Source organism: Anomaloglossus baeobatrachus, chromosome 2 (assembly GCF_048569485.1).
Source record: "Anomaloglossus baeobatrachus isolate aAnoBae1 chromosome 2, aAnoBae1.hap1, whole genome shotgun sequence".
Lineage (NCBI taxonomy): Eukaryota > Metazoa > Chordata > Amphibia > Anura > Aromobatidae > Anomaloglossus > Anomaloglossus baeobatrachus.
Window position 1 is genome coordinate 724464620 of NC_134354.1, and position 24784 is coordinate 724489403.

Sequence of the window (24784 nt, forward strand, 5' to 3'; positions counted from 1 at the left end):
ATGGTGAAGAATCAACAACAAGTGGGACACAATTGTGAAGTTGAACGAAATTTATTGCTTATTTTAAACTTTTTTTAAAAAAAAAAATAACTGAAAATTGGGGCGTGCAATAATATTTGTCCCCGTTACTTTCAGTGCAGCAAACTCACTCCAGAAGTTCATTGAGGATCTCTGAATGATCCAATGTTGTCCTAAAAACTGATGATGATAAATATAATCCTCCTGTGTGTAATCAAGTCTCCGTATAAATGCACTTGCCCTGTGATAGTCTCAGTGTTCTGTTTAAAGCGCAGATAGCATCATGAAGACCAAGGAACACAACAGGCAGGTCCGTGATACTGTTGTGGAGAAGTTTAACCCCTTCAGCCCCCGGGCATTTTGTGTTTTTCTGTTTTGTTTTCTTCCTCTCTTTCTTCCGAGAGCCGTCACTTTTTTATTTGTTTGTCAATCTTGCCATATGAGGGCTTGTTTTTTGCGGGACGAGTTGTACTTTTAAATGAAACCATAAGTTTTACCATATAGTGTACTGGAAAACGGCAAAAAAATTCCAAGTGCGGAAAAATTGCAAAAAAAAGTGTGATCGCACAATAGGTTTTGGGATATTTTATTCACTGTGTTCACTGTATGGTAAAACTGATGTGTGATTGTGATGCCTCAGGTCAGTGCGAGTTTGAAGACACCAAACATGAATAGGTTTACTTGTATTTAAGGGGTTAAAAAATCACAAGCTTCTCCAAAAAAAAGTGGCGCACGTTTTGCGCCATTTTCCAAAACTTTTAGCGTTCTCATTTTTCGGGATCTGAGGCTTAGTGACGGCTTATTTTTTGCGTCTCGAGCTGACGTTTCTAATAGTACCCTTTTTGCGCAGATGCTACGTTTTGATCACCTGTTATTGCATTTTGCGCAAAATTTGCGGCGACCAAAAAACGTAATTTTGGTGTTTTGGAATTTTTTTGTTGCTACGCCGTTTACTGATCAGATTAATTGATTTTATATTTTGATAGATCGGGCATTTCTGAACGCGGCGATACCAAATATGTGTGTTTTTAATTTTTTTTAACCCTTTAATTTTCAATGGTGTGAAAGGGGGGTGATTTGAACTTTTAGTTTTTGTTTTTTTCATTTTTTAAAACTTTTTTTTTTTACTTTTTTTTTAATTTTACTAGTCCCCCTAGGGGGCTATAGCGATCAGCAATCCGATCGCTCTGATCTATCTGCAGATCACAGCTACAGAGCTGAGAACTGCAGATTTGGTGCTTTACTTTCAATGCCGGCTATATTCCGGCATTGAGAGGAAGTGACTCATGTTAGCTACAGGCGTCATCACATGACCCTGTGCTACCATGGCAACAACCGAAAGTCACGTGATCATGTCACGTGACTTCCGATGGGGGCGAGGTAAGTCACTGTCATGGCGGCGCACATATACATCTCTCTGCCAGATTTTGGCAGTGAGATGTAAGGGGTTAATGGTCGCGGGTGGAAGCGATTCCACCCACGACTAACAGGTACACGTCAGCTGTTGAAAACAGCTGATATGTGCGTGGATCGCCGCGACCTGCCCACAGCAGGGGGCGGGGATTAACCTCACACGATCCATGACGTACCCAGTACGTCATGGGTCATTAAGGGGTTAAAGCCGGATTTGGTTAAAAAAAGATTTCCAAAACTTTAAACATCCCAAGCGATCATATTGAAATGGAAAGAGCATCATACCACTGCAAATCTACTAAGACCCGGCTGTCCATCCAAACTTTCATCTTAATTTCAGCTGAATTCCACAGCCCACACACGCTGTGATGGATGCAGGGGGACACAGAACAAGTAATCGGCTGGCACTGGAGTCAGCTTATCTGAACTCAGCTGAACTCCTGACCACACAGCCCGCACATGGTCACGCGTGATCGGCAGCTGGCAGTGACTGCTCTTAACCTGCATCCATCGCGGCGTGTGCGGGCTGTGAGATCAGGAGTTCAGCTGACTCCCAATAAGCTGACTCCAGTGCCAGCCGATTAAATTCTGTGTTCCGCTGCATCCATCACAGCAGCCATAAAAAGTAGAAGTAGAAGGATCCGGTAAAATAACATACCGGTGAATTGTGTAGTTGCATGCGTTGCACTTTGAATGCACAGGATCCGGTTTTGCGGCAAAAAATCCATTTGTGCCGCAGTTAAAAAAAAAAAAAAAAAAACGTAGTGTGAAAGTAGTCTGATACTCCTGCATTGGATCATCTCATATAATTGTTAAAGGGAACCTGTCATCAGAAATTTAGCTTGAAACCTAAAAGTTTCCCCCTCTGCAGCTCCTGGGCTGCATTCTAGCAAGGTTCCTGTACTTTTTGTGGCCCCTTTTAAACCAAATTAAATACTTTATAAACGTGTACCTTTTGCTATGTAAATTTTGTAAATCGTCCATGGGGGCGGGCTCTCTGCTGACCGTTGCTGTTCCTCCAGCAAATTGACGCCGTCCCCCCACGCTCCATTTCATCCATCAGGACGCCGCCCACTGCGCCCGAGGTGCCGCCCACGCCAGGATCGCTGGTGACGTGTGTTACAAGCACGAGATTATGGGCGGCGCTGTGATTGCATCGCAAGTGCCCGCCCATAATCTCGTGGACGCGCTTTCCCCCACTGCCTCCAGCGTTCTGCGCAAGCGCTCGCCGGCCAAATGACCAGACGTCACCTCCTTCCCATCTTACCCTGCAGCAGGGCAAGATGGGAAAGAGGTGACGTCGGGTCATCTGGCCAGCAAGTGCTTGCGCAGAACGCTGGAGGAAGAGGGGAAAGTGCGGTCACGAGGTTATGGGCGGCACTTGCTGATGACACTCACAGCGCCGCCCATAACCTCGTGCCTGCGCAAAACGTCACCAGCGGTCACACGTGCACAAAGTGCACAGTCCCGCTACAGTCGCACAGCGCATGCGCGGGACCACGGGCGCCCAGGGGCGGCGTCCTGAGATATGAAATTCATTGTTGGGGGGCGGCGTAAATCTGCTTAAGGAACAGCAACGGTCAGCAGAGAGCCCGCCCCCATGGACGATTTACAAAATTTACATAGCAAAAGGTACAAGTTTATAAAGTATTTAATTTGGTTTAAAAGGGGCCACAAAAAGTACAGGAACCTTGCTAGAATGCAGCCCAGGAGCTGCAGAGGGGGAAACTTTTAGGTTTCAAGCTAAATTTCTGATGACGGGTTCCCTTTAACAAGTAATCTGCAAGCATTGATGGATTCCATTTTACTTGATATCTTTTCTCCATAGCTACAATATCTTGGTGAAATCTCTCACTATTCTCGTCGTTCAGTACTCTGCAGTTTGAAGGAAAAACAGTCTAGATGAATACAATATCAGAAATGAATCTTTAAGGGTATGTAACAGCCAAGATCCTTATGTATTTTGAGATTTTCCATCAAAACTTCATAATTATCTGCTTTTGAGTTTCTGAAAATGAGTTACCATTGCCTATAATGCCAATGCGACCCATGCAGCCTTTTCTTTGCCTTTCAACAAATGGAGAAACTCCTCCCCTTGAAGAAACCTACAAGTCTTACGTCCAATAAAGACTCCTTCCTTTATCTTTGCTTCACTCAACCATGGACATTTATCAAAGAGATACTTGAATGCTTTTGCATTTTTATCAATTGCCTTTACAAAGTTCTTCATTAGGCCCAACCTGATATGCAATGGTGGTAACAAAATCTTATTTAGGTCAACAAATGCTGGATGCAGGACATTTTTACTCCCTGGCTGAAGTGAATGTCTGAGAGGCCAATCTATTTTATTGCAGTGATATTCTATTACACGACTATCCCACTCACACAGAAAGCAGCAGTAATTTGTTTATCCACCTGGAGACCAAGTAAGGGGGCAACCACATGTAAGTCACCACAGAGAGGCCACAAATGTTGGTCATAATTAAGTCACATCAACAGCTATTACATGTTACAGGTAGAGATGAGCGAAACTGAGGCTTGAGGTTCGGGTTCGGAAAAGACTTCCAAAAAAACAAGGGTTCGAGTGAGTGACAGGTACGAATCTCTCAAGTTAGCAGCGCTATGCTTGGATATGAGTGATGCACAGCCATGTGCAGTCCACGTGCATTGTTTGATCGGCTCACATTTGGGGTAAATCATCGTGATCAGATGTAGTGTACATGTAGGAGGGGTGAGGACCAGTTCCTCCTCGGTTTTCATACCCGGCACACCACTGTCAAATGCACTGTCTGTTTTGGTCTGGCTATGTGCGACTTCGCCACCAGGTAGCAGGGTTGGGACACAGTTCTCCTGGCACCTGGATAGGTAGCGTGTAGTAGTAGTAGGAGGAGGATAGGGGTATAAATAGATGGGAGAGGATATAGACTGTAGGCGAGTCCCCCAGTATGGCGTAGATGTGAGAAGCCCACAAAGATGAATCTGGCCCGATTGGTCAACCCTGTGACCGGGATACTCAGGATCCAGATTCGAATTGTACAAACTGCGTCCCCCATGAGGGGGGTATAGTCCTGCAGTCAAGGGTCTGGCATCTGTTTTCCTAGCGGATAATGATCTGAGAATCCCACACACATGCTGAAAGGTTAGTGCACCCTCAGGTGTAGGGTATGACTGGATCACCTGGGCACGGGTGGAGAGACCTGTCCATTGCGGCATTTCTTGCGTTTCGGTGTCCCCGGTGGGTGGGCCCAATAGACTTTATGACCCGGTATTGTGTTAGTGTGATGCGGTGTCATGGAAGGAGAGGCCTAGTTGTAGTAAGAACTTAGGTGCCAGGAAGTCAGATTGCTGCTAAATTGTATGTGTAACTGAAGTATGTGAAGAACCCCTATGGGAGGAATGCTGGTGCAGTGAGGAGCGGACCAAAGAAATATTGGAGACTGGAACGGATGAAAATAAACTTGAATTCCTGGTTTACTGTTGAAACTGGTTCTAGACTCTATTTCTTACTTTGTGTGCCGCATAAGAACTGTAATGGAGTCCGTTCTGTGAGTGGTCTGGTGACGAGGAGGTGAGGGGTTAACTGCAAGGTGTGCTTAGACCTGCAATTCCCCTGACTGCCACGACTACACTGCTGCCTGCGCCGTGCCCACCACCACATACCACAACATACACACAAAAACAAACTATCGTTTTTATATAAACCTCACCCACCCTGCCCCAAAAGTGTTTTGCTAATGGCCCATAGCATAGCCATATGTGGCTATAAAATTTAGCATTTTCACAATGGTATCAGGAAAAAATGCAACATTCAATTTATTTTTTGGGTCAGTATGATTAAAGCAACACCACAGTTGTTTTTTGTTTTTCTTTTTTTTTTCTTTTTTTTTTCTTTTTTGCTGCTTTTACAACATAAAAACTATTTTATAGGAAAAAAACAGTGTTTGTTTGCATTGCTGCATTCTGAGAGTTATAACTTTTTTATTTTTGACTGACGGAGCTGTATGGCAGCTTATTTTTGCTGGTCAAGATGACTTTTTCAGCAGTACAATTTTTATTTATATATGACATTTTGATCACGTTTTAGTCTACTTTTTTATCAGCTGTATGATGAGAAAACATATAGTATATTTATTAAATGGGCAGCATGGTGGTTCAGGGAATATCACTGTTACTTTGCAGCGCTGGGGTCCTGGGTTCAAATCCCACTAAGGACAATATTCTTGTTTGTGTGGGTGCCCTCCGGGTTCTCTGGTTTCGTCCCACACTCAAAAGACATTCTCACACACATATATATATATATATATACAGTTAGGTCCAGAAATATTTGGACAGTGACACAATTTTCGCGAGTTGGCCTCTGAATGCCACCACATTGGATTTGAAATGAAATCTCTACAACAGAATTCAAGTGCCGATTGTAACGTTTAATTTGAAGGTTTGAACAAAAATATCTGATAGAAATTGTAGGAATTGTACACATTTCTTTACAAACACTCCACATTTTAGGAGGTCAAAAGTAATTGGATAAATAAACCAAACCCAAACAAAATATTTTTATTTTCAATATTTTGTTGCGAATCCTTTGGAGGCAATCACTGCCTTAAGTCTGGAACCCATGGACATCACCAAACGCTGGGTTTCCTCATTCTTAATGCTTTGCCAGGCCTTTACAGCCGCAGCCTTCAGGTCTTGCTTGTTTGTGGGTCTTTCCGTCTTAAGTCTGGATTTGAGCAAGTGAAATGCATGCTCAATTGGGTTAAGATCTGGTGATTGACTTGGCCATTGCAGAATGTTCCACTTTTTTGCACTCATGAACTCCTGGGTAGCTTTGGCTGTATGCTTGGGGTCATTGTCCATCTGTACTATGAAGCGCCATCCGATCAACTTTGCGGCATTTGGCTGAATCTGGGCTGAAAGTATATCCCGGTACACTTCAGAATTCATCCGGCTACTCTTGTCTGCTATGTCATCAATAAACACAAGTGACCCAGTGCCTACACCATGTTTTACAGAGGATGTGGTGTGCCTTGGATCATGTGCCGCTCCCTTTCTTCTCCAAACTTTTTTCTTCCCATCATTCTGGTACAGGTTGATCTTTGTCTCATCTGTCCATAGAATACTTTTCCAGAACTGAGCTGGCTTCATGAGGTGTTTTTCAGCAAATTTAACTCTGTCCTGTCTATTTTTGGAATTGATGAATGGTTTGCATCTAGATGTGAACCCTTTGTATTTACTTTCATGGAGTCTTCTCTTTACTGTTGACTTAGAGACAGATACACCTACTTCACTGAGAGTGTTCTGGACTTCAGTTGATGTTGTGAACGGGTTCTTCTTTACCAAAGAAAGTATGCGGCGATCATCCACCACTGTTGTCATCCGTGGACGCCCAGGCCTTTTTGAGTTCCCAAGCTCACCAGTCAATTCCTTTTTTCTCAGAATGTACCCGACTGTTGATTTTGCTACTCCAAGCATGTCTGCTATCTCTCTGATGGATTTTTTCTTTTTTTTCAGCCTCAGGATGTTCTGCTTCACCTCAATTGAGAGTTCCTTAGACCGCATGTTGTCTGGTCACAGCAACAACTTCCAAATGCAAAACCACACACCTGTAATCAACCCCAGACCTTTTAACTACTTCATTGATTACAGGTTAACGAGGGAGACGCCTTCAGAGTTAATTGCAGCCCTTAGAGTCCCTTGTCCAATTACTTTTGGTCCCTTGAAAAAGAGGAGGCTATGCATTACAGAGCTATGATTCCTAAACCCTTTCTCCGATTTGGATGTGAAAACTCTCATATTGCAGCTGGGAGTGTGCACTTTCAGCCCATATTATATATATAATTGTATTTCTGAACATGTTTTTGTAAACAGCTAAAATAACAAAACTTGTGTCACTGTCCAAATATTTCTGGACCTAACTGTATGTGATCAGTCTTCATGGGATTGTGTGGCTTGTTCTTTTTAACCTAGCAGCATACATTGCACACTCCTAAATGAAATTCCTGATGCCAGTTTTCACTTTTCTGTGCTGTATTAATCGTAATTGTGCCTGTTTTATAGGGACGAAAAAATCAGCAAGATGGGGGTGGTGATAATGAGCTAAAAAAGTTTGATGGTGCTGGATACGACAAAGATCTGGTGGAAGCATTAGAGCGTGACATCATCTCTAGGAATCCCAACGTCCATTGGTATGTTTGAATAATCTTTAAAATCATTATGTTACATGGTTCTTTGATGTTACCCTGTGGGTTTTTGTAATTAATCTGTTAAAGTGTAATTTTTATTTAATTAAATCAATAGCTGACGTGAAAATAAGCAACTTTGTAATATATCTTATCAGACAAATCTGCTTCTTTCTCTGTTGGAATTGTCTAAATTCTGTGGTAAAATCTGTATTCAGTGACGACTTTCCCATTACTGAGATAGGAGATGGCAGTTGGTACTGATGAGATTCTATGATGGAAGGAGGAGCTAGTGGCAGAGGGAAGAGCTAGAAGCAGAGCTCCACCTTTTCTTCCCTCTTCTACATAGAATATATCTACATAGAATCTCATCAGCACCAACTGCAATCTCCTTTCTCAGTAATGGGAAAGTTTTCACTAATTACAGATTTTACCTCAGAACTGAGATTTTTGATAATGATTGATCAATTCTGGCAGAGAAAGAAGCAGATTTCTCAGATAAAAATAAGTAACTCTGTGTAATATATCTTATGTGTACTATTTATTTATTAAATAAAAATTAAAACTATGTTTATGCTTAAAGTTTTTGCTCACAAATTTGCTCCCAATTGTATTAAAGGAAATCTGTCTGGTCGGATAACGCTATTAACCTGCATATATCGGGTAAATACGCTATGTCTATGCCTGGCCGCTGCACTGAAACACTGAACGCTATTAACCTGCATATATCGGGTAAATACGCTATGACTATGCCTGGCCGCTGCACTGAAAGAATTAACTTTATTCCTCCTGTGAACCGCCGGCTTTCAGTCATACAGGTGTGCCAGAATCAATTCAAGTTGCCACTCAGCACTGATAGCAGCAGCTTTAACCACCCCTTTTCCCCTGTCTGTCAGTGGCGGGGGGCTGTCAGTCACTGCTGGGGCATGGTTACAGCTGCAGCTTACAGTATAGTAATCAGTGACTGTAGCTACACAAGCACACCTGCATGACTGAAAGCTGGCAGCTCCTTAGAGGAATAAAGATCATTGTTTCCCAATTCCGCATCTTCAGTCCTGTGGTCGGGCAGCAGCATAACACTACTAACCTGTGGATTTCCCTGATACCTGCAGATTTATCCAACCTGATAAATTCCCTTTGAGCATGTGTATAGTATATCGCACAAGGCAGACTTTTTCAGAGGATTGTCTAGCGTGAAGATCTGCTTTACAATGCGGGTCCCCTAAAGTGAAGCTGACTGACAGGCTCCCGGCATACATTCCCCCCACTATCCGCTCTTAAATTCTTATTACTTTTATCAACCACTATTACATTCACTTGGTGCGCACTTGAGAAATGCTGTTATACTCCTTCTCAAAACTGTTAGCCTCAAGACTGATATTCATTTTTTCTCAAGTGTCATCCTTATGGCGGTGCTGTGATGATCCGCTGTGGAATTTAGATAATGGAAGCGTTCCACAGGGTTTTTATTGTCTCAATTCTCTTTAGCGCACTATGCCTCAGTAGGATTGTTACAACCTGTACCCTGTCAATATGGTATTTTTTTTTTAATCAAATTTGATCAGGCTTGGTCATACCATACCATCGGATCACATAAAACAATTGACTGCAGTCACAGTCAGTCATCCCAATCTGTCAGTACAAATGAAGCTCATAGTCTAATAGGGAATATAGCCCTTTAAAAAAAATCACACCTTTAATGATCCAATCACAGCTTCTGTTCAGCAGAAACCGAAGTTTAATCATATATGCTAATTAGTGTGCTTGGAGAACACTTGGTGTGGCCAAGAGGCTCATTGCACCGTTCCACATATTGGATTTTCCTGCCCTTTGCTCACTAATGATTGACAGCCATGACTTGCCTGCAGTGAGCACGGTCTGCAGAGAAAGCTCAGGCAAGCCAGCGCTGCCAGTCACCAGTGAGGGATGCAAAACCAGTGAAGGGAATGGAGCACAGAGCCTCTCGGCCACACCAAGGGTGCACCGAGCACACCAATTAGCATGTTTGATTAAACGTCAGTTTCCGCAAAGTTGAGACAGCTATTACCGTATTTTCCGGCATATAAGCTGACTGGGCTGATAAGATGACCCCCAACTTTACCAGTTAAATGTCCCCATTGTTTAGTAATGTCCCCTGCTGTAATGTCCCCATGGTATAGTAATGTCCCCTGCTGTAATGTATCCATTGTTTAGTAATGTCCCCTGCTGTAATGTCCCCATTGTTTAGTAATGTCCCCTGCTGTAATGTCCCCATGGTATAGTAATGTCCCCTGCTGTAATGTCTCCATTGTTTAGTAATGTCCCCTGCTGTAATGTCCCCATTGTTTAGTAATGTCCCCTGCTGTAATGTCTCCATTATTTAGTAATGTCCCCTGCTGTAATGTCCCCATTGTTTAGTAATGTCCCCTGCTGTAATGTCTCCATTGTTTAGTAATGTCCCCTGCTGTAATGTCTCCATTATTTAGTAATGTCCCCTGCTGTAATGTCCCCATTGTTTAGTAATGTCCCCTGCTGTAATATCCCCTTGGTATAGTAATGTCCCCTGCTGTAATGTCTCCATTATTTAGTAATGTCCCCTGCTGTAATGTCCCCATTGTTTAGTAATGTCCCCTGCTGTAATGTCCCCTTGGTATAGTAATGTCCCCTGCTGTAATGTCTCCATTATTTAGTAATGTCCCCTGCTGTAATGTCCCCATTGTTTAGTAATGTCCCCTGCTGTAATGTCCCCTTGGTATAGTAATGTCCCCTGCTGTAATGTCCCCATGGTATAGTAATGTCCCCTGCTGTAATGTCTCCATTATTTAGTAATGTCCCCTGCTGTAATGTCCCCATTGTTTAGTAATGTCCCCTGCTGTAATGTCCCCTTGGTATAGTAATGTCCCCTGCTGTAATGTCTCAATTATTTAGTAATGTCCGTTGCAGTATGATTGCATCCAATATACGGGGCCGCCGCCTCGGCTGTCAGCGCTTTACTGCAGTTGAATACTTTGTGGCACCGCAAACCATTCAACTTCAGTAAAGCCATGACCACATCCTGCAACGGCCGCTCCATGCAGCGGCCGATATCACGGAGGGGTCTGTGTGCCTGCGAGAAACAGCTGGAGGCACCACTGGCACGGAGGAGAGGTGAGAATATCTTTTATTGTGTGTAATCAACGGCAGTAAGGCCATGACGGCACCGTGCACCACCGTATAAGACGACACCCGGTGTATAAGACCACCCCCGACTTTTAAGAAGATTTTCAGAGGTTAAAAAGTCGTTTTATACACTGGAAAATACTGAGTCCCTGTAATGTTATATTCCCACAATGACCTTTTCGTGAGTGATGTTGCAGAATTTCTTTTTTGTCTTATTTTGATGTATTATGCTTTAAATAAAGCTACTTTTGTTTTTGATACTTCCTGGTGTTTGGCTTTTACAAAGCTTTATTAATGTACTTCGATGCAGATTGCATTCGTTTTCGCATCAGAAACACACTAAAAACACATGTGCGTTTGTACCTGCGGATTTTCTGCATTTGAGGCTGCGTGCGCACAATCAGGGTTCACAAGTCTCCAAGAATGTCCAAACTTTTGCATCGGCCCATCTTCCGTTTTGTATGTAGGAGAGGAAAATAATTATTTTTTATTTTTCCCTAAAATACAAATGAAATGTGTCATCGTTAACTTGGTCTTTTAGAGATCATTTCATCTTCAACTTGCTTAACTGTTCACAATAACAATAATTTTGGCCAGCGGTGGCCAAACGTTTGCATGCCACTGTATGTGGAGGCTCATACTGTATATAGGAAGCGGTGTGCAAGCTCATACTGTATTTAGGAGACTGTGGGGGCTCATACTGTATACAGAAGGGTGATGTGGGTGCTCATACTGTATTTAGGAGACTGTGGGGGCTCATACTGTATTTAGGAGACTGTGGGGGCTCATACTTTATATAGAGGGGCTATGTGGGATCATATGGTATATAAAGAGGCTCTGTGGGGGCTCATACTGTATGTGGGGGCTCATACTGTATATAGGAGGCTGTGTGCAAGCTCATACTGTATTTAGGAGACTGTGGGGGCTCATACTGTATACAGAAGGGTGATGTGGGGGCTCATACTGTATTTAGGAGACTGTGGGGGCTCATACTGTATTTAGGAGACTGTGGGGGCTCATACTGTATTTAAGAGACTGTGGGGGCTCATACTTTATATAGAGGGGCTATGTGGGATCATATGGTATATAAAGAGGCTCTGTGGGGGCTCATACTGTATGTAAGGGGCTGTGTGGGGGCTCATACTGTTTATCATGGTATATAAAGAGGCTATTTGGGGGCTTCAGCTCTATATAGAGTAGTTATGTTGGGACTAATACAGTATATGGAGTAGCTCAGTGAGGCTCATACTGTATAAAGGAGCTATGTGTGTGCTAATACCGTATGTAGGGGGATGTCAGCATACTTAATTCTGTTCAATATTGAGTGATATAAATATTATTTAATATTATTTTTAATTAATATGTTAATATTGACTAGAATTAATTTCAACTGATTAGTTTAGCCATCCACACCAGTCACTGTCTCTCGTGGCCCTTCGAGAAGTGTAATTGCCCTCCCCTGCTCTAGACTTAAGGAGAAGAACCTGTTCACTCCTGGTACCTGTTTTTGATGGTAAAGAAGCAGCGAAAAGGAATTCCTTCCATACTTTTCTCAAGACGTGTTCTAATGTGTTGCAGTGATGTTCCTGGGCTGATGGAAAATTTTAACATTTGAGTACAATGTGAGCGAGTAGAGACTCTTTAGTGATTCATCTAAAAGAAAAAAAAAGGTCTGAAAGCTGCTACTGCACAATAGCAGCAAGTCCGCTTCAGTGCCTGTAGGACATTCTGTTCATTTGAAGGAACGCTATTAGAATTTAGACTTTATTCTCAAGACACTTTAGTATGAGGATCGAGGATGGTTAATATGTGTTGATCTGAAAGTTCTCTCTTCTGTTTCTTGGGCTGCAAGGAGGATACATGACATACCCATGCTTTTTGTATGAATCGGACAGCCGGGATAGGACTCTTCTCTGGAGCCAAAAAAGAATTCAAGAACATACCGTATTTTTCGCTTTATAAGACGCACCCCAAATTTAGACATAAAAAAAAATAAAAATGGGGTTCGTCTTATACTCCGGTGTTCTCTTACCGGAGGGGGCAGCAGTGGTGGTGAATCGGGGTCACAGGAGGCAGAGGTTGTGCTGGCAAGCACGGCCGGTCAGTGGTGGCGGGTCCGTGGTGGCAGGAGCCGCGGGGTCTGTGGTGGCAGGAGCAGCGGCGTCCGTGGTGGCGGCAGCAGCAGCGTCCGTGGTCGCGGCAGCGGGTGAGTGGTGCAGCAGGCCAGTGCAGTGAGTGTCCCAGTGTCCATGGTCCCTGTTCAAATGATGGCGCCTGGAGCGGCGCATGCGCAGATAGAGATCTCATCCAAGAGCTCCATCTGCGCACGCGCCCTTTCCCGGCGCCATCATTTGAAACTGGGACCACGGACAAACTGGGTAACCTGCTGCACAGCTGCCCGTCGCATGCACAGTGGCAGCCAGCAGGCGGCCCGCACACCCTGCGTGCAAGTGGCCAATTACCTGTGCTTGCGTGCAGGTGGCAGTCAGGTACCTGTGGCTGGGTGCGGGCGGCAGTCTGGTGCCTGTGTGAGGGTGGCAGCCGGGTGCCTGTCAGTGCTGGCTGCCTCCCGCACGCAGGCACAGGCACCCAACTGCCGCCCGCACGCAGCCACAGGTACCCGGCTGCCACCCGCACGCAAGCACAGGTACCCGGCCGCTTGCACGTAGCCACAGGCACCGGGCTGCCCGATCGCCGCACAGACAGGACCCCCAGGTAAAGCTATATTCGGATTTTAAGATGCACCCCTCATTTTCCTCCCAAATTTTTTGGAGGAAAAGTGCGTCTTATAATTAAAAAAATACGGTAGTTGCAGAAAGTTTAGTTGATGCCACTAAATTTCTCCTGTCACCACTCCACATTAAGCTTGGAGTGATGAAGCAGTTTGTGAAAGCTCTACCAAAAGAAGGCGAGAGCTAAGTACCTGTGTACAAAATTTCAGGGACCGTCCGAAGCCAAACTGAAGGAAGGTATTGTTGTGGGTCCGGATATTCTAAAACTTATGGAAGAGGTGTTTGAAACAAATATGAAAGTTGTTGAGAAAAGGGTTTGGCATTCCTTTTAAAGAAGTCATGAAAAAAATTCTAGGTAACCACAAAAATTAAAATTTTAAAATTTAAATCCATCGTGGAGAACATGCTGAAACGTTTCCAAACCTTGGGTTGTCTGATGAATTTATAGTTACATTTTTCATTCCCATTTGGACTACTTTCCTGAAAACCTTGGTGCTGTTAGCAAAAAGCAAGGAGAAAGATTTCATCAGGATACCAAGGAGATGGAACAATGATACTGTCACGAAACAGCCGGCGAGGTCAAATAAGATGCCACCACTGCCACCAATATGACACGAACCGAGTCAAGGGGGTATCAAGATCCCTTCACTCAGTCGTGGACCTATCAATCTGTGATGACACCGCACTACGCAGCCCCACCCCGACGTCTGTAATTTGTCGGAGCCACCTTGTCACTTACGTCAACTTGCGACGTTCCACGCCCCCAATGGGTACGTAAGGTCCGCTTGGCGTAATGCAACACTGACACCTCCAGTCCCCGCAGGCACAGGGATAGGGAACAGAGCATGCCGCGCAACCTCTGGCGCGGCACCCAGCTTTCTCACAACCCTGACTGGATAACAGAAACATTCCACTAGCCCCAGTGCAACAGAATTCTGCTGGTCCAGCACAGTGCGGTAGACTGCCACCAGTTCCTCGTTAGATATAGGCCTAGTCTGTTAACAGGACTATGTAAAGTCAGAAACCAGCCCAGGTAGCGTGTAATGTTAAACTGAGCTCACGGACATGAGGTTCGGGGATCGAGATAAAAGCAACAGTCCAAGATTAAATTTTATATTTAATAGCCTTAAGGACACAATAGATATACATTAGATACAAGATGAAATTTACAGATATTATGTCAGAAGTACAATTACAGATAAGTTATGGTTACAAATCGATACACAGATGGATCAGTTACCTTGTTCCTTTGTGATTAGGCCTGGTGTTTGCTGGCACAGCGGAGGCGCTGTGGAGTCACGGGTTTTCCTGGGACTCCTCACACGTGTACCGCACGTGACATCTCTGAGAAGAACACTCCCAAGATGTTCGCTCTGGTTTTTATGGACCTACATTCCTCCCATGTCCCATCCCCCTTGTGACCTCACACTAGGCTGGATAGAAGTTGTGCCTTTAGTTTCCAGAAAGCTATACATTTTCAGTTTTCCCCATATCTCCGCCCCTAAGTGTCCCACGCAGAAGATATGACCATCATTTTTACAGTTATGATTTGATCTATCTATAGATAGGAAATACGAGGTGTCTGTGGGCTTCCTATGGCCAGTTATTAATTTTGAGCTGATTTGCCAGAGCGTCTTCCTTAATCCTAATTGGATTTTGTCACCTTGGCCATTTGCCGACCAGATTTGGGGAATTCCTGGCTGCAGGGAAGGGAGTGGGTAAATGAACAGTGACAGCTGACTGAAATATGAATATCCGAATCCTTATAAGATTTCTCAGAATAATCCTCACAGATGCCAAGGTAGATGGAAAGTGAGCATGATGGCGGACGACTGCTGGATGCTTCACAGAGAACGTCCGCCTTCTTTTATAAGAGAAAAGATATCAAGGGAAGCTTGGAAGAGAAAAGGAAGAGGTGTAAGAATTAATTTCCAGTAAAGTTGCGGAATGAATGTTATATATAATATTATGTATATTTTTGGCTACAATTCAAATTTTTCTTTTTCATCTCCCTTGTACATAATTTCACTCTTCTTTTGTGCAAAATCCATACTTGAGGGTTAAAAATAGATTTTTCTTTTATCGTTCCTATGGGAGACCCAGACATTGGGGTGTATAGCTTCTGCCTCCGGAGGACACACAAAGTACTACACTCAAAAGTGTAGCTCCTCCCTCTGAGCTTATACACCCCCTGGAGAAACCAGATCTAGCCAGTTCATTGCTTTGTGTTCAGGAGGCATACATCCACACATGCATTCTCATCTGATTTTTCATTTTTTTGGAAAGAGTTTGAAGAAAAGCGGGTCCAAGTCTGGACCCCCGGCATGTCCCTTCTCACCCCACTGTGTCGGCGGTGCTGTTAAGGTTGATTCCAAGGCTGGAGCCTTACATGCCGCGCTCCTTCACCATCCCTCGGGCTCTGGCTTGAAGTGGGAGCCAGCACGGTTCTCCATGCTTTGCAGGAGACCGGTCTCCATCCGCAGCCCTTCAGGATCCTGCTGAACGGAGCACTCATCCCCAGGGACTTGGAACCTTGCGTCTCAGCAAGCTAAGTACCTGAGACGTTTATATTCTAGGGGTCCCTGTACTTTATTATGGTGGGAGAGTGTGCTGAGTGAGTTTTCTGACATTTCCGGCCGGTTCTCTGGCTGTCGCCCGAGAACCGCGCCGATGGTGCCTGCGCGCCGGCCGCACTGCTCAAATTTAGGCCCCGGCTTCGCCGAAGGCCTACTTTCGATTTCACTGCCCTCGCATGTCATTCATGCAGAGGGACAGTGCGGCTCCGCCCAGCTGCTGGTTTGCACAGGGGAGAGACACTCCTCACTGAGTACGTCTCCTCCCCTGTAAGTCTATTTGGCCCTCCAGTTCCCGCTCTCAGAGTTGGTCCCGCCCCCTCTCCTCGCTCCGCCGCCATTTTATCAGCGTTTGCTCTGCGATCATCACTGGCTGCAGCATCCCTGCTGAGGTGCTTGGGGGGTCCGGGCTTCGGGATCTGGAGGGCACACAACACCGCTCCAGCGGTCTGGTAAGCCACAATCTCTGGTTGTGGGCCTCTGTATATACTCTCTGGGGGTCACTCTAGCAGAGCCCCCACTCCAGCAGCATGTCACACACGAGGAGCAAGGCTCAAAAGCTGTACTCAGTATGTACTGCATGTAAGCTCATACTGTCTGAACCGAGCACCTATCCACATTGTGATGCCTGCTCTAACCTGACAGTGCCTCAGCCTGGAATCGCACCCACAGTGGTCTCTCAGGCTGCTCCTGCTCCTGTGGCTGAACCCCCGGCTTGGGTAGAATCCTTAACCAGGTCTATCTCCCAGTCTTTTGCTGACTCCATGGGACAGCTGTCCCGGACTTTGCTGAACATGCATCAGCCCCCTTCACAGGGTGCCTCTGCTGCTAGGGCTCTCTCAGCGGAGCTCACAGAGGATTCATCATCTGGTCCCAGACCCCGTCCTCCTAAGAGGAGATGTAGGGCTCCCTCCCCTTCCTCGTCCCGGGGCTCTGTCTCAGAGGCTGACTCGCAGGACGAGGAGGATGCCTTTACAGGGGGCTCGGAGGCTACCTCCATGTGCCCCATGGATCTGTCCGAAAGTGACTTGATTGCGTCCATTAATTCTGTACTGGACCTCAATCCGCCAGTATCAGAGGAGCAACCCTCTCTGGCAGAAAAGCACCAGTTTACCTTGCCTAAGAGGACAAAGAGTGTGTTCTTTAACCACTCCAGTTTTCAGGCCGCTGTGACCAAGCCTAGGGCCTCTCCTGACAAGCGCTTCCCAAAGCGTGGTTCTGATGACCGTTTTCCCTTTCCACCGGAGGTGGTCAAGGAGTGGGCTCATTCACCAAAGGTAGACCCCCCGGTGTCTAGAATCTCAGCCCGGACCGTGGTATCAGTGGCTGATGGCACCTCTCTTAAGGATTCCACTGACCGCCAGGTTGACCTTCTGGCCAAATCTGTATATAAGGCGGGAGGGGCCTCGTTCTCCCCATCTTTTGCAGCAGTGTGGGCTCTCAAAGCCATCTCTGCTTCATTGGAGGAGATGCATTCCCTCGCCAGGGAATCTATGCCCGAAATGGTTGCCTTAACTTCCCAAGCTTCCGCTTTTTCATCCTATGCCATGTCTGCCATGCTGGAGGCTTCTCACCGCACTGCGGTGGCTTCGGCTAATTCCCTCGCTATCCGCAGGATCTTGTGGCTTCGAGAGTGGAAGGCAGATGCTTCTTCCAAGAAGTACCTGGCTGGGCCCCCTTTTGCTGGGTCCAGGCTATTCGGTGAACAACTGGATAAAATTATTAAGGAAGCTACTGGCGGGAAGAGTACTTCCATGCCACAAACCAAAACCAGGAAACCTGTCCAGGGTAGGAACCAGTCGAGGTTTCGTTCCTTTCATTCCTCCAACTGGTCGTCCTCTAAGCCCTCGGCCTCGTCCTCTAACTCAGCCAAGGACCAAAAATCCAACTGGCGTACAAAGGCGCGTCCACAGAAGACCGCAGGAGCTGCTGCCACCAAGGCAGCCTCCTCTTGACTATCTGTCCGCGCCAGCAACGTCCTTAGTCGGTGGCAGGCTCTCCCACTTTGGCGACGCGTGGTTTCAACACGTCTCCGATCAGTGGGTGCGGGATGTCATCTCCCACGGCTACAGGATAGAATTCTCTTCCAGCCCGCCAAACAGATTTTTTCGGTCAACTCCCCCCTATTCCAAGGCCGCCGCCTTCACTCAGGCCGTGGCATCCTTGCAGGCCAACGGAGTAATTGTTCCGGTTCCCGCCCGGGAACGGTTCAGAGGTTTCTACTCAAATCTCTTCCTAGTCCCCAAAAAGGACGGTTCCTTCCGGCCCATCCTGGATCTCAAGCTTCTCAACAAGCATGTTCAGGTGCGGCATTTTCGCATGGAATCTCTGCGGTCAGTCATTGCCTCAATGACTCAAGGGGATTTCCTGGCATCCATCGACATCAGAGATGCCTATCTGCATGTGCCAATTGCAGTTTCTCACCAGCGTTGGCTACGTTTTGCAATCGGAGAGGAACATTTCCATTTCGTGGCTCTCCCCTTCGGGTTAGCCACGGCCCCTCGGGTATTCACCAAAGTCATGGCAGCAGCGATTGCGGTTCTGCACCTCCAGGGGTTGGCAGTGATCCCTTACCTGGACGACCTTCTAGTCAAGGCTTCATCCAGCGCAGACTGTCAGCGGAGTGTCTCGCTCACTCTCACCACTCTAGCCCAATTCGGGTGGCTGGTCAATCTGCCCAAATCCACTCTGACTCCGACCCAGAGTCTCACGTACCTAGGGATGCAGTTCGACACTCTTCCGGCACTTGTGAAGTTGCCCTTGATCAAACAGCAATCCCTCCAACTGGCGGTACGCTCTCTGCTGAGGCCCCGCCGTCATTCCATCAGGCACCTGATGCAGGTGCTGGGTCAGATAGTGGCGTCAATGGAGGCTGTTCCCTTTGCCCAGTTCCATCTGCGTCCTCTGCAGCTGGACATTCTCCGCTGTTGGGACAAGCGGCCTTCCTCCATGCACAGGTTAGTGGCCCTGTCGCCACAGACCAAGAGCTCTCTTCAGTGGTGGCTTCGGCCCCTCTCTCTGTCTCAGGGACGCTCCTTCCTGGCTCCGTCCTGGGTGGTCCTCACCACGGATGCCAGTCTATCCGGCTGGGGAGCGGTATGTCTCCACCACCGAGCACAGGGCACTTGGACTCCGTCCGAGTCAGCCCTCTCGATCAATGTGCTGGAAACCAGAGCCGTGCTCCTGGCTCTCCAAGCTTTTCACCACCTATTGGCGGGCAAGCACATCCGAGTCCAGTCAGACAACGCGACAGCGGTTGCCTACATCAATCACCAAGGCGGGACACGCAGCCGCCTGACAATGTTGGAGGTACAACGTATCCTTCAATGGACGGAGGACTCCAAGTCCACCATATCTGCAGTCCACATCCCAGGCGTGGAAAACTTGGAGGCAGATTATCTCAGCCGTCAAACCGTGGACAGCGGCGAGTGGTCCCTGCATCCGGCAGTGTTTCAGTCAATCTGCCGCAAGTGGGGCACTCTGGACGTGGACCTAATGGCATCCCGTCACAACAACAAGGTTCCCGTTTATGTGGCTCGCTCCCACGATCCTCAGGCCTTCGCAGCGGACGCTCTGGTTCAAGACTGGTCCCAGTTTCGTCTGTCCTACGTGTTTCCCCCTCTAGCTCTCTTGCCCAGAGTCCTGCGCAAGATCAGAATGGAGGGCCGTCGAGTCATCCTCATTGCACCGGACTGGCCCAGGCGAGCTTGGTACCCAGACCTGCTCCATCTGTCCGTAGAGATGCCGTGGCATCTCCCGGACCGTCCAGACCTTCTCTCACAAGGTCCGTTTTTCTGCCAGAATTCTGCGGCTCTCAGATTGACGGCGTGGCTCTTGAGTCCTGGATCTTGACGGCTTCTGGTATTCCTCCTGAAGTCATTTCCACTATGACTCGGGCTCGGAAGTCTTCCTCGGCCAAGATCTATCACAGGACTTGGAAGATTTTCCTGTCCTGGTGTCGTTCTTCCGGCCATTCTCCTTGGCCTTTTTCCTTGCCAACCCTTCTGTCCTTTTTACAGTCCGGTCTGCAGCTAGGACTGTCCCTCAATTCTCTCAAGGGACAAGTCTCAGCTCTGTCAGTGCTGTTCCAGCGGCGTATCGCCCGGCTGGCTCAGCTCTGCACCTTCATGCAAGGTGCGTCTCACATCATTCCGCCTTACCGGCGCCCCTTGGATCCCTAGGACCTCAATTTGGTCCTCACGGCCTTGCATAAACCCCCCTTTGAGCCTCTTAGGGAGGTTCCTTTGTTTCGTCTTTCACAGAAAGTGGTCTTTCTAGTGGCCAAAACTTCCCTCAGGAGAGTCTCTGATTTGGCTGCGCTCTCTTCGGAGTCACCTTTTTTGGTTTTCCATCAAGACAAGGTGGTTCTCCGTCCGACCCCGGACTTTCTCCCTAAGGTGGTTTCTCCTTTCCACCTTAACCAGGACATTACCCTGCCTTCCTTTTGTCCGGCTCCTGTTCATCGCTTTGAAAAAGCGTTGCATACTCTGGATCTGGTGCGGGCGCTTCGGATGTATGTGTCTCGCACCGCTGCTCTTAGGCGGTGCACCTCTCTTTTTGTGCTAATCACAGGTCGGCGTAAGGGCCTCTCTGCTTCTAAGCCTACTTTAGCTCGTTGGATTAGGTCGTCCATTTCAGATGCCTACCAGTGTTCTCAGGTGCCTCCCCCGCCGGGGATCAAGGCACACTCGACCAGAGCTGTCGGTGCCTCTTGGGCTTTCAGGCACCAGGCTACGGCTCAGCAAGTCTGTCAGGCTGCCACTTGGACTAGCCTGCATACCTTTTCAAAGCACTACCAAGTGCATGCTCATGCTTCGGCAGATGCGAGCTTGGGCAGACGCATCCTTCAGGCGGCTGTCGCCCATTTGTGAAGCAAGGCTCTGCCTACTTCTCAGTTTTTCTGTTTATTCCCACCCATGGACTGCTTTGAGACGTCCCAATGTCTGGGTCTCCCATAGGAACGATTAAGAAAAAGAGAATTTTGTTTACTTACCGTAAATTCTTTTTCTTATAGTTCCGTATTGGGAGACCCAGCTCCCTCCCTGTTGTCTGTTGGCAGTTTCTTGTTCCGCGTGTTATCACCGGCTGTTGTTGTAGACAGAGGCTCCGGTTCTTCCGGTTCTTGCTCTGTTTTTACTTGTGGGTGGCTATTCTCCTTCAGCTTTTGCACTAAACTGGCTAGATCTGGTTTCTCCAGGGGGTGTATAAGCTCAGAGGGAGGAGCTACACTTTTGAGTGTAGTACTTTGTGTGTCCTCCGGAGGCAGAAGCTATACACCCAATGTCTGGGTCTCCCAATACGGAAGTATAAGAAAAAGAATTTACGGTAAGTAAACAAAATTCTCTTTATTTTTTTCTTTAAGATGGGGCATAAGAAACAGTTACTGGATTTGAAACAATTTTTATAAACCCAAATGTTGCATATCTGTGTTACCAGAAAAGCACTTACTGAAATCCACCAATACCCTGAAAAGTAAAAAGAAACAAAAAACTGTGTGTACGGTACGTATCACCACTGTTACTAGGATCATCCACCTTTTTATAGGAACATCTGACTATACACAGTCAAGTCTGATTCTGATGTCTTGATGATTAGCTCCCAATCTGCAGATTACTGTATGTCACTGTAAGTGGAGGTGATGTTGGGTGTAATCTTCATTAGTAACTTCATCTGCTTAGGGATAACTGTATCGCTCAGGCTAAGTGCCCACTGTGTTTGGATACTCATCCTACAGTATTTAGTGGAAGCCTTTCTTGATTTATACTGTGGCGTTGTGATACTGTCACTCAGCAGAGATCTTTCGGCCTCCATCCTGCAGGTATGCATCTGCATATCGTTTCTTTAGCTGTATAGGAAAAGGTAGCAAACTGCACTTTCCTAAATACAAAGTCACTTCAAGGAAACGTATACTGTGTGGTATGCATTTCTTTTCAATGGCTCCCTGTGATAGACTGATGCCTCAGTGTCTAGTCTGACTGTGGTCATTTTTCAGTGCATATCTAGTGGCAACAATTGCAATGTGTTCTTAGCTTTAAGCGGCACTTTGCACACGACATCGCAAGCCGATGCTTGCGATGCCAAGCACGATAGTCCCTGCCCCCGTCGCAGCAGCGATATCTTGTGATAGCAGCCGTAGCGAACATTATCGCTACGGCAGCTTCACATGGACTCACCTGCCCTGCAACGTCGATCTGGCCGGCGACCCGCCTCCTTATTAAGGGGGCGGGTCGTGCGGCGTCATAGCGACGTCACACGGCAGGCGGCCAATAGAAGCGGAGGGGCGGAGATGAGCGGGACGTAAACATCTCGCCCACCTCTGTCCTTCCGCATAGCCGGTGTGAGCTGCAGGACGCAAGTAGGAGATGTTGCTCGCTCCTGCGGCTTCACACAGAGCGATGTGTGCTGCCACAGGAACGAGGAACAACATCGTACCTGTCTCAGTCGCGTAATTATGGAATTCCCAGACGCTGCAGCGATGATACGATTACGACGATTTTGCGCTTGTTAATCATATCATCTAGGATTTACACACTACGATGTCGAGTGTGACGCCAGAAGTGCGTCACTTTCGACATGACCCCTCCGACATCGCACCTGCGATGTCGTAGTGTGCAAAGTGCCCCTTAGAACCCCAGACACATTAGACTATGTTGATTAAACCCGCCGATATCAACTGGTTTGGCCTGCGGTCTAATGCGTTAATCCATCGATTGTCGGGAGAGATGTCGATTGCGCATGTCCAATTTTTGACCGTCGATTGCATTTTTCTCCCTGAGAGGACACGGAGTGGACAGCCGAAAGAGTATTCCTGTGTATGGTCGTGTCGGCTGAAATGGCTGTGGCATGATCGGTCAAAGCATCATTTGGCCTACAGCCATCTAATGTGTATTGTGCGCTTCAGTGATCTTGTGTTGCTGAGAATGCCCCGTCCGATGGCTTCTCTACACTGTTCACAATATTCTTTTGTGTCCTCCCTGTTCCAGGAGCTGTGGTATGATCAAGCCATGTCCCTGTACGGTCAGACACGGCCATTACACAGCACATAGTAGGGGCACAATTATAAGATTATCTCAGCACAGGAACATTTTCTTTTAAACACATCCAATTGTGCAACTTATTATTATTCTAAGAATCTTTTAATTAAACTTAACTTACTTCATGGGCCTAACCCCTTTAAGACGTGTGTGCCTCATAATGAATTAGGAATGTCTTACTCTAGCACACTGCCTCATCAAGATTGTCGAGAAAATTACTTGTACTGATGAATTGGGATCAATGTGTTTCAGAAAAAATGGGCTTTTCTTCATCAGGTATAATCAGGTGTCCCATATCCAATTTGCGTTAGATCATCCTAAAACTTTAATGATTTCCACCAAAATGACTAGTAAGCCTTAGGCTACTTTCACACATCCGGTTTGAGCACTGCGGCTCAATCCGGCTGTGAAAACTATGCAACGGATGCGGCGAAAACACCGCATCCTTTGCATAAGTTTTTACATGCGGCCCGTCCGGTTTTTTCCGGTTGCGGCATGCTACTGAGCATGCGCAGTGGAAAAAACCGCATGCGGCGACCGGATGCGTTTTTTCCGCATCGCGCCGCATCCGGCCTCCATAGGTATGCATTGAAAAATGCACCGCAGCGGCCGGATGCGGCGCGATGCGGTGTTTTTTGCCGGAGCAAAAAACGTTGCAGGGAACGTTCGATCCGGGCGCGGCATCGGCTAAATCTGCCGCATGCAGCAAAAACCGGACCGAACGCAAGCCCCTGCGGCACAATACGGCACTAATGTAAGTCTATGCAAAAAAAACCGCAACCGGCGTTACAAAAGCCGGTTGCGGTTTTTCTGCAGAACGCCGTATTGTGCCACAGAGCAAAAATCCGGATGTGTGAAAGCAGCCTTAAAGAGGACTTTTAAAGAACTTCCATATCTCTTGGCAGCATACAGCTGAAACCAGAAGTTTACATACACTATCTAAAAACACACCTCTGCATGTTTGTCTCACTATCTGACATGAAATCAGAATAAACCTTTCCTGTTTTAGGTCAATTAGGATGCCTTGTTGGTAGGTCTCCTTGCTCTCACTGACCTTTTTCAGCTTTGTTCATACATTTTTAATAGAATTGAGATCAGGGCTTTATGATGGCCAAACCAAAACATTGACTTTGTTATCCTTAAGGCTATGTGCGCACGTTGCGTAATTACATGCAGTTACACTGCGCTTTGTAGCGCAGCGTAACTGCATGCGTCCTGCGTCCCCTGAATAATCTATGAAGATTATGCAGGAGCCGTGCGCACGTGGCGTCTTAGAGCGCAGCGCTTCGGCTGCTGCCCGAAGTGCGCGTTCTAAGAAGTGACATGTCACTTCTTCCGTGTGCTTTGCCTGCAGCCCCTGCTCTGTCTATGGGAGGAGCTGCAGTCAGAGCGCATGGAATCTGCTTTTTTTTTTTTTCACTACGGACATTTTCTGCAGCGATTAGAAGCGCACGTGTGCTCTTCAGATCGCTGCAGAAATTTCTGCAGTGACTGTACGCAACGTGCGCACATAGCCTAAGTCACTTTGTAACCAGTATGGCAGTATGCCCCGGGTCATTGTCCATTTTGAAGACCCATTTCTGCCCAAGCTTTAAGTTCCTGGCTGATGACTTGAGATGTTGCTTCAGTATTACCATATAATCTTTCCTCATGATGCCATCTATTTTGTGAAGTGCACCAGTCCCTCCTGCAGCAAA

General features: G+C 46.8%; 1 protein-coding gene across 1 annotated transcript in view; it reads left to right on the forward strand.

Moving 5' to 3' along the window:
• The window catches only part of KATNAL1 (katanin catalytic subunit A1 like 1), a 217113-nt gene that overhangs the window by 102548 nt on the left and 89781 nt on the right, over positions 1-24784 (forward strand). The window contains exon 5 of the mRNA XM_075334619.1: positions 7489-7616. Within this exon, the coding sequence (XP_075190734.1) occupies positions 7489-7616 (128 nt within the window). The remainder of the gene's footprint in view (positions 1-7488; positions 7617-24784) is intronic.